Source organism: Glycine max, chromosome 7 (assembly GCF_000004515.6).
Source record: "Glycine max cultivar Williams 82 chromosome 7, Glycine_max_v4.0, whole genome shotgun sequence".
NCBI lineage: Eukaryota > Viridiplantae > Streptophyta > Magnoliopsida > Fabales > Fabaceae > Glycine > Glycine max.
Window position 1 is genome coordinate 2,486,677 of NC_038243.2, and position 11,004 is coordinate 2,497,680.

The following is an 11,004-nucleotide window of genomic DNA, read 5'->3' on the forward strand; positions in this document are numbered from 1 at the left end:
CAAAGTGACATTAATAGTCTTTGTAGAATCCTGAAATTAAGATTCTCATGAATGAATGTCCCAAAAATAATAAGGTAATCGTTAGAGATCGAATTAAACTTGATTACCTTGAGTGTAACTCCCATGTCGCCCAAACCATTAAGGGTACAGGTTTTGACAATGATGACTATTAAAGGTATACGATCAAAAGTATAATCAATGGACCCTAATGGTGTCCCTTCAGTTGTGCCATCAACATTTATCAATCCTACAATTATACGAATTCAATAATCAAGTGACGGTTTAGGTATATCAAATACAATAAATGTTTTATGATAGTTGGCCTTGTGATCGAATGAAGTCTAAAGCACATAACCACGGATCTATATTAAATTCACATTGGGTTTCTTGGTGGACACGTGTTATGAATTCTTTAGTTAGGAATGACTCCCTAGATAGTCGATTCATTATAACAGCCTGTATGACCCCTACAGGACTAGGGATAAGTGCTCTTGAATTAGAGGATAACAAATTTGGATTAGAAGGACAAACAAAAGATGAGAGGTCTGAATCATCAATGTCGAAAAATTGCCACGGATTATTGTTCGTGATGAATGAGACTTTGTGAGAAAAATAAAAGATTTGAGGATGATGAGATTAGCAGTTGATTAAAATACTTTGGCTCTTTCATATAAGAGATCATTGTAAGAGCACCATAGTGGGTTAAGGTAGCATTCAAGTGAACATTATATAAAGAGAATCTTTATAACTACAAGATTGTTAGCTTAGTGTAGTCAAATCCCTAACATTTTGTTTATTTTTGCATTTAACTCCTTTCGCCACTAATTGTTTGTGTTTTGCTCACCTTTAATTTGTTCTATTTTTAGTTTAGAACCAACTTTACTTTATGCTCTCTTACATTTAAAATAAAATCTCATTTTCCTAGAACTTGATTTTTCCTAGAACTTCCCCATGGATATGATACTCAAACTTTCTATTTTATACTATTTGCATGATACTTTGGTGAATGGTTAAAGAGTATGACTATGTTAAGGAATGAGGCCTATGGGGAACTGCTCATAAGATGTAGAAAACTCTATGGATTAGAGTATGTCATTGATGATATTGTTCGAGTTAGATGTCATGGTTAAATGATGATGAAGACTTTTGATAGTTGATGTTTGATGTCACATGGTGATGTTTGGTGATTGAACTGTAATATCATGGTTAGCTGGTACTTACTGATGTATATATGTAAGAGAGTTTTTATACAAATTAAATTTTGTGATAACTTTCTGGATATTAAATGCCTTATTTTTAAAGTAAATAAAATTTAGTTTTATTTCCTTTTTCCTTGATTGAAATTTGTTTATGTTATGTGTATTGATGAGTTTAACTTTGGGATATATGTAATTACCTTGTCAAAAGATGTCATGCATGATAGAGAGGTGATGTGAGTCTTGATTTAGAAAAATAAAGGTTATACACATTTTCATCTAAGGTATAATGAAGTGAAATTCTATTGAATAGTCAAGAGTAAGAGAATGATGTTTAGGTGAAAAAAAATACAAAAGTCACCCCACAAATAATTATTCTTACAATTAGAAAATTTGTTACATCATATATGAAAAATTATACTAATTAATTGTATTATTGAAATACAATAATTAAATATATTACTAATTAATTAAAAAAATTACAAAATAAAAATAATTTTAGAAAAAATCGAAAAAAAACCATTTAGAATTCGTAGGTACCAAATTCTAAAAGGAGGTCTGTAAAAAGTAAAAAAAAAGTGTGAATTTGGGAATGGGAAAATAGTAAATAGGGGTGTGAATAGTAAGTGAGGGATATGTAAAAGGCAAAAAGGAAAACTGTTTGTGGTTTAAGGGAAATATATAATTCTAAATAGGATTTGAAAAATGAAAAAAAATGAGGTGTGAATATGGGTTAGAGGCCAAAATGCACACACTGAATAATAATGGTGGATAGTTTTGTTAATAATTTAGGGATAAATAATCATTTTTGTCCCTAAATGCGTAATGTGTTAATAGATTCGTTCCCAGAATATGAAAATTCAAAATTTAGTCTCCAAAAATAAAAAAAGTGTGACAAATCCATCAATTCATTAATGTCATCTGTTAACATTAAGGAAAGAGCCTACGTGTGACACAATGACAAAAATATCACAAAAATGATTACCAACATGATTGTAAAATAGATTAAACTACAATGTCACTAAGTTTCCATTATACCGAAATGTCTGTAAGTTTTCATTAGACTAATTTGTCGAATCCTAAATTTCATTTCATTTGAGAGTAAAATATAATTTAATCTTTACCCTCCCTTTTTTTATCGTTGTAAACATAACATTATAATAAACACTTAAAAAGAATAGAGAAACAAACATAAGTTAGAACAAACATAATAATAAACAAAATATTGATTAATAAGCATAATATGTCAATTGTTATGAAATTTCTAATGTGACATTATCTTACCCAAAATATGAGACTCAAACAAAAATATAGTCATTAACTCCATCCTTACAAAAAAGAGAATCAACTTGATTTTGTCACTACCTAATGCTGTTACAATAGAAGTTTTAGAACAATAAATAGATTATATTTATTAATTAATATTATACTTATTATATTTTTTTCTAACTTATGTTTGCTTTTCTATTTTTTAAATGTTTATTGTAATGTTATGCTTGTAATGATTAAAAAAAGATGAATATTAAATTATATTTTATCCTTAAATGAAACAAAATTTGGGATATTAAAATTTATTCCAATGAAAACTTACTGATATTTTGATCAAATATATCAACAGCCATGTTAACAATAATTTTTGTGACATTTTTATTCCTATATATCACATATGTTTTTCATTAACGATAACAAGCAGAAGTTAACATATGAATAATTTTTTTTTTCATTTTTGGAGGTTAAAACTTTTTTCATCTTTCAAGACCAATTTGATAACATTTTACGCATTTACGGACAAAAATAAATACTTAACCAATCAAGAAAAGGAAAAATAGTTGGATAGATAAAAAAAAAAAAATTGGGTAAAAAAGTCTACATCCGGAAGCTAAAATTGCAAGGGCAATTTGGTCTATTCACTGGTTGCACGAGCTATATCTTCTCAGTCACTGCCTCACTCGCTGTTGCTCTCCCTAAAACCCAGAACTAGATCTAGGGTTTATTTTCCTTTTCATTTTGAATTTGAACAAGTTTTGCGTCTTCAAAGGTCAGCTTCTCTCAACTCTCTATCTCTTCTCTTCAGCAAATTCAATTCGATTTATTCTCTCCGAATCTCTCAAACTGAAACTGAAAAAGCTAACCCTAATCAACAGAAATAGGATGGGAGAATTGAAAGACACTGAGGCTTACGAGGAAGAGCTCATCGACTACGAAGAGGAAGAAGAAAAAGCTCCCGATTCTGCTAAACCCGTTGCTGAATCTGGCAAGAAGTTAGTTTCTCTCCTCTTTATCCTATCTATATATTTTACGATGAAAATGAAAACATTTGTTTCTTATTAAAATTTTATTTTGCTTTTCTGTGCTTTTCGGAGCAGTCAAGAAAAAGTTACATGCAATTGAAACTGACTTGGTAGATTTGTATTTTTAATAGCTTTTTGGTGCCATTCATTGTTTGCCATACTTTCACTGTTAATTATTTAGAAGTTTTTATAGAGTAAACATCTGATAGAAGTAGCAGTGATGTTGGTTTTTATGTGCTTCAATTAGGATCAACTCACACTGCCTAAGGGAGCGAGGATTTAGATTTATCTATTTATTATTTATTTTGTTTTTTTTAATAATTTGTTTTTGGGTGTTGTCTAGAGAACAAGACATTGTGCATGCAAATGATGTACTACAAATTGTGGGTTGGCCAAAAACTTCACTGGAGTGCTATGATGGGTTGACCGGAAATGCAGCCGTGATCTCTGGGTTGGGTGGCTTGCATCAAGGAGGGGAGACCAATGAGAGTAGTGTGTTATTCTGCTTTTGAAAGGAGTGAGTGGGACAATAGGGCTTGTGTTCTGATGAAATAAAAGGGGGTGACACCCAAAATTGCCCCCAATAAACAGCACCAGAAAAAACATCGATTGAGGGGCCTAAGAAAGGGTTTGTCTCTGATGAAAGAGGTGCTCTGATTCACACTGCTCCAGCAATGACAGTGGGCTGTGATATGTGGGGCTTCCACAGAGCCCATAACTGTGATGCTGCTGTAACTGTGTTATAGCACACAACCCATGGTTAATAAAATAAATATGGTTCAAGCCTGGCCATGGTCATATATTTCTTAGTTTGATTCGGGAGAAAGTATGATGCAATAATTGGTATAATAATGTCATTTTGTGACAATACCAGTTCGGGAATTATTATATGATGCCATATGTAGCTAGAAATATTGAAGTTGATGGAGTACTTTATGTAACTATGTATTTGTATACTGATAGAAGTATTTGTGCTTCATAGGCTTGCCAGTGTCTTTCTAAATCCTGACAAAATTATTTTATTTCCCGTGTATTGGAGGTCTTGTTTAATATATACTATATTAGTGTTTGGCTTTAAGGTTTTTGTGATATATGTTGATGCAATGTTTTCATAATTAAAAAAAATAATATTTGATTAGGTTCTCAAGCCAACCTTTGATGTCATGTCTTCTCATTTTGTGAATATCTTTTTTGTGATGCAGGGGTTATGTTGGCATCCATAGTTCGGGATTTCGAGACTTCCTGTTGAAACCAGAGCTTCTTCGAGCCATTGTGGATTCAGGATTTGAGCATCCTTCAGAAGGCAAGATTTAGCATATGCTGTCTTTGCTTTAATCTAATATAGGCGGAGCATCACATAATTTCTACAAACTTGTCAATTGTCATGTATTGGACTTTGATTGATTAGCATTTTTCTTTCTAGCAATACCAGATGGCCTGCTTATCTGTGCTCTGAAGTCATTCATGTGCCATTTTCCAATGCTATTGGTCCTGATATTTTGTATTTTTTATTACCTTTCTCAATAAATTTTACATTGGACTAAGCTTTCGTTGGTTTCTTAAGGATATCCATTTTTAGTAAGGGGTGATCTGTTGATCTTTGTATGATCAAGGACATGTTTGGATATCCATTCTTCAGTAGAGGAAATATGATAAAAAAAAAATGTATGTTCCCCTTTCAAAGGCTTTTCTTTTTCAGGAAGCCAGAAAAAAAAGAAGCTTTTTTAGCCTTAAAATTGGATAATCTAGACACTTTTTTATTATCATACTTCCTCTACTAAAGATTTTTTGCTTGATTATCTGCGTAATATTTATCTTGGTTTCCATTCGCTATTGTAATTTTTCTCTAATCTATTTTCTTTTCTGAATTTATCAGGTAATCACTACTAGCATATTAATATGTCACGAAAATTGGTTGGTAAACCTTTACATTAAAAGGATCTGGCAGATCATATATACTTACTGAGGATTCGTCCACTACAATTTTGTTTGCTTCTTCATTAGTGCAACATGAATGCATCCCTCAAGCAATCTTAGGAATGGATGTCATTTGCCAAGCGAAATCTGGGATGGGAAAGACTGCTGTTTTTGTTCTGTCAACACTTCAGCAAGTTGATCCTGTTCCTGGTCAAGTTGCAGCTCTTGTTCTTTGCCACACAAGAGAACTGGCTTATCAGGTATGTCTTCTTTAGTGTATCTGAACTGTTTTTCTAATGACATTTGTTTGCTAATATTGTGTCTCCAATACCTAAAGAAGTTACTTGTGTTACCAAAAACCGACAAACATATGTGTGCATGTGTATACTTAACAAAAGCTTTATTCATTTGCTGAATTTGTCCAGATTTGCCATGAATTTGAGAGGTTCAGCACATATCTTCCTGATATAAAGGCTGCTGTTTTCTATGGTGGTGTCAACATCAAGGTTCACAAAGAATTGCTCAAGAATGAATGCCCACATATTGTTGTTGGAACACCTGGGAGGATTCTTGCTCTGGCTAGAGATAAGGACCTTGGTTTAAAGAATGTGAGGCATTTTATACTTGATGAGTGTGACAAGATGCTCGAATCACTTGGTCTCTTTCTTCCTCCTCCTCCTCTCTGGAAATTTGCTTGTTTCTGGCTTTGCATTTGCAATCTCTGATATTTTATTCTGCCTTTCTTAACATTTATTCTGTATAATCTTCACAGATATGAGAAGAGATGTGCAAGAGATCTTCAAATTGACTCCCCACGATAAGCAAGTGATGATGTTTTCAGCTACACTCAGTAAAGAGATCCGACCTGTTTGCAAGAAATTTATGCAAGATGTAATGTTCTATTTGTGTGATGATCTATTTTACTTCATGTGATAGGATGGTTTCATTGTTCCTCTTATTGTTTATGTTTTTGTTATTTTTGCCTAACATAATTGCCCTTTTTATAAATTTCATCAAGATTATTATTTTTTATGCATTTTTGTTGGTTTATGTATAAATTGAGTGTTTGGCCTTGTTTAAATGTAATTGCAATTGTTCTGTTTTATAAATCAAGATAACTGAAATCTATATATCATGTGATAGGATGTTTCATAGTTCCTCTTATTGTTTATGTTGCTGTTATTTTTGCCCAACCTTGTTGCCCTTTTGATAAATTTCATCAAGATTATTACTTTTTATGCATTTTTGTTGGTTTATGTGTAACTTTTGAATGTTTGGCCTTGTTTAAATGTAATTGCAATTGTTCTGTTTTATAAATCAAGATAACTGAAATCTATATATCTATTTCTGTGATGATTGATATCTTTATCCTCTGATTGATGATCCCTTTACTTTCAGCCCATGGAAATTTATGTCGATGATGAGGCCAAATTGACTCTTCATGGTCTTGTCCAGGTGTGTTTTGTTGACATTTTATTCTCACCTCTTGTTAACTGATTTTTTTAATGAAATTCTGTCTACTAACTTATTTCTACTCATTTATCACCTTTTTCAGCACTATATCAAATTGCAAGAGACAGAAAAGAATCGTAAATTGAATGATCTTCTCGATGCTCTGGACTTCAACCAAGTTGTTATATTTGTCAAAAGTGTAAGCAGAGCTGCTGAGTTGAACAAGTTGCTTGTGGAGTGTAACTTCCCATCTATCTGCATACATTCTGCAATGTCACAGGAAGAGAGGTATACATAAGTTGTTATTTTGAAATTGATGGCATGTGCAGTCTTGGTGTATTTTTAATGCTTTAATCTGATTTTCATAAGCTTGGACTATTGGATCCTTTCGGTTGTTGTACCTGTAAAAAACTTTTTAATTGTACCTGTCCTTGGTTCAGTAAAATATTGGTCTGGGCCTCAGAAGCTCCATCTCAAAGTAGGGTAGACCAATTGGCATTTCTTGCTGTGGCTGCTCTGATAATCCTTTCACTTTAATGGCAACTATGATCTACATCATGATTTTTGCAGGGATTTGAACTTTTATCTAGTAATTGCAGTCTCATTTTTACCCCTTGAACACATTTACCTATTTCAGATTGAAACGATACAAGGGCTTCAAAGAAGGGAAGCAAAGGATTCTTGTGGCAACAGATTTAGTAGGAAGGGGGATTGACATAGAACGTGTTAATATAGTTATTAACTATGACATGCCTGATTCTGCTGATACTTACTTGCACAGGGTAACTGCTGGATCCATATAATTAGATTTTTTTTTTTAAATCTTTCTATACGCTTTTCTTTTCCTAGCATGTGGTTGTATGTTTGCATGCTTGTAATTTGCCTCTCACCTTTGTACCCTACATCTCTTAATTAACATGGGAATTGATAGGTGGGAAGAGCTGGTAGATTTGGCACGAAGGGTCTTGCAATTACTTTTGTGTCTTCTACTGCTGACTCTGAGGTTCTTAATCAGGTTAGACCCTACTTCCATGGAGATTTTAGGAATATTTCTTTTGTACTGCCATTGGGAAAATGGAGAAGGAATCAAGGCACGTATTCTCCAACAGTGCCTTTTATTAACAAGTTTCTATACGCTGATGTCAGGTGCAATCTAGGTTTGAGGTTGACATAAAGGAGCTTCCTGAACAAATTGACACTTCGACATATAGTAAGATTATTTTCCCATTGGGCATTGGCTTACTTGTTTTTATGACTTAAATCATATTCGAGTAGATGCACAAAGTTTTGTCTGATCTGGAAGTATGATGTTTTTCAAGTACGTTTTGAGTTGATTGAAGCAGAACAGGTCGCGTTGATCATAATAACATAACATCTTTTTTATTTTCTGCAGTGCCAAACTGATGACGTTTTGGAACTATTAGGAGGCAGATCTTGAAGAATCTTTTGCGGATTGCGGAATGGTTTAGTTGGCATCTCATCAATTTGAGTGCATTGATACTATTTAACAAAAGATATTGTTTAAATTGTAAGATTGGCCCAATTTGAATGACTCCTTTGAGATTGAGCAGATGTATTTGTAGAATACGTTAGTCGGTTAGCTTATAAATGTATTGTTATTTGTTAATCATCGATACGTTTAACATTTGCAGCAGTGTTAAATCATCGATTCGTTTAACATTTTAAGTAGCAGCAATTGGTATCGCTCTGCTTGAATAAAGGCTCTAATTGCTTTATTTTGTCTTAGAGTTGAATGATGCCCCTGTAGTGTTTTATGTCTCTCATCCATCTGGTGTCTAGTGCAATCAGGTTAAGAGTGCTATTGAGCACCCTTGGAGTGATTATTTGAAAGTTAGGTAGACGTAATTATGATAATTGCACGTGGAGGAAGTGCAATTTCTCTTTCTATGTAACGTTGTTTGAAGTGTGCCAACGTTATTTGAAGTGTGTGAAACATATAATTATCAGAGTTTTCATATCCATCTTTTCATCTTTAGGGAAAATTGCATTTTGTCTGCTTAGCTATTTCTGTTGCTTTATTATTGTTGTAGGTAGGAATTTGGTTTGGTGACAGTAAAAAACATCAGTTTAGTGCGTTGGGTGCTAATAAAAGATTGGCAGTGATTTAACACACGAGACAAGATTTGTGTTTCATGTGTAGGGTTTGCTGGGAGAAGTTGATTTCTTAAGTGAATTTTAATATCTCAGGAGATCAGTTCATACTTTTAGTCGGAGATATGTGAATAAAAACTTGATTACTTCACCCTGATCTTGGATGTGTGCAGATCGTCATCGTCAATATTTCTTGTGTTGAACAAAAATCTTTTCTTAATCATTAAAGCCTAAATTGAGTCGCCTTTAGAGGGCATAGAGTTCAGTCTTTGCCTTTGGAGTCGGGTTGCTTAGAGTGTAAGTACTTCGATGGTTCAAGGCTAGAGTGGGTGGGAAACCATCAACCTAACCACACCTATAGTTCAAGGTTCACAGTAGTGTTGAAATGAGTAAAGATCCTCTCTAGCTGGATATTTCCAATTTCCAGCCAGAGAGAGTAAGATACATGCATTTTCTGGGACCCATCATCATGGTGTGTCTTCTAGTGAAAATTTTCAGTACTGGAGAGAGATCCAATCTTGTTGAGATTGTGGACTGCAAAGTTGGAAACTATGTTTTGGTAAGATTTAAGCTGATATAATTAAGTGTAGACTCTATCTTTGGAAAATACCCATAATATAAAGTTTTTTCGTTTTCAATTCTTTTCTAGTTACAGTTAGAGTAACTAGTATTAAAGCTTGTGCATCACACAATATATATATATATATATATATATATATATATATATATATATATATATATATATATATAACACCATTTATTAAATTTATTGTGATTTTTATTGATCTAATCGTTATATTATATTTGCATACTACCAAGATTGTATGTGTCAAATTTTGTCAAAATTAAACATCAATAGATAGGTAATTCAATGATCCATATCTTAGTATATTTTAAAAATTTGATATTATGTCAATTTTAATCGGTATGAATGAATTAACAAATAGTTTTTGATTAATATAAAATTTTATATATATGATCTATGTCAAATTTTTTTCAATTGAATAGCTTTTAAGAAAATATCATCCAATTGAAAGTTATTGAATGATATAAGAGTTGGTCAAAGTTATACCGATATAATTTGAACTTTCCTTTCTATGTATAAATCAAATTATACTCCTTCCTTTCTTAAATATAAGACTTTTTAAATTTTATTTGTCTCTTTTTGTAAGATTTTTTTCAAGTTGTCTTTTGCATTAATTATTTTTTATCCAATTATTCTTTATTAATCTACAATAAATGTTATATATTTAAAAAATAAATACATTATCTCTCTTATAAAGATTAGATAAGAAGATAACACACATTAATTAATTAGGTGAGAAAGCCATTAAGTGGAAAGAGAGAGATTATGAGTTCCAATGTACTTAAGGGTAATTTTGACAATATAAATTGTTAACAAATTTAATGTTATTAACTATATTAACCATCCTTCTTGTGAATTAATTAAAAGAATTTTATATTTAGGGACTGAAGGAGTAGTTTAAAACGATAGTAAGTAAATATATATGAATAAATTAATTATATTTTCAATTTAAAATGAATAATTTGAATTGTGATAATAGTTGACAATTTCTTTAAAAAATATTAAAATTCAAATTAGAAATAATAATAGAAAAAGGTAAATTGAAAGGAATAAACAATTAAGGAGATTGATATTAGTATATAGATAGAAAGATGTGCAAATTGCATATTTAAAGAAGAGAAGAAAATCAACTGTAAAAATTTCTAATCGAAGATCTCCAAATTATGTATTTCGATAGGAGCAAAGAAAATAGAGAAAAAAGAACTTATGGATAATGATGCATTTCTTTTATTTAGTAAACAAAAAATGGGAAAGATAAAAAGAAATTAATTTTTACAAATAAATATAAGAAAAAAAAATCATTTTTTCTTTAATTTAAATTTCAAACTTTCCTTTTTTTCAAAAAATTTCACCCTACCAAACATAGGGTACATAAAGTATTGACACACTTATTTTAAGTCCATTTCTAGATTAGCTATCCTATGGCCATATTAGCTGATACTTCTGATTG

At 31.6% G+C, this 11,004-nt stretch overlaps 1 protein-coding gene across 1 annotated transcript; it reads left to right on the plus strand.

Moving 5' to 3' along the window:
• Nucleotides 1-3,107: 3,107 nt before the first annotated feature.
• Nucleotides 3,108-8,483, plus strand: LOC100799082 (DEAD-box ATP-dependent RNA helicase 15). The gene is made up of 12 exons (XM_003528290.4): nt 3,108-3,234; nt 3,341-3,457; nt 4,690-4,790; nt 5,492-5,664; nt 5,830-6,061; nt 6,177-6,295; nt 6,803-6,859; nt 6,960-7,144; nt 7,494-7,638; nt 7,788-7,871; nt 8,003-8,066; nt 8,250-8,483. Exons 2-12 carry the CDS (start codon nt 3,348-3,350, stop codon nt 8,258-8,260), a joined length of 1,281 nt encoding a protein of 426 aa, XP_003528338.1. The 5' UTR covers nt 3,108-3,234; nt 3,341-3,347; the 3' UTR covers nt 8,261-8,483.
• The last annotated feature ends 2,521 nt before the right edge of the window (nt 8,484-11,004 follow it).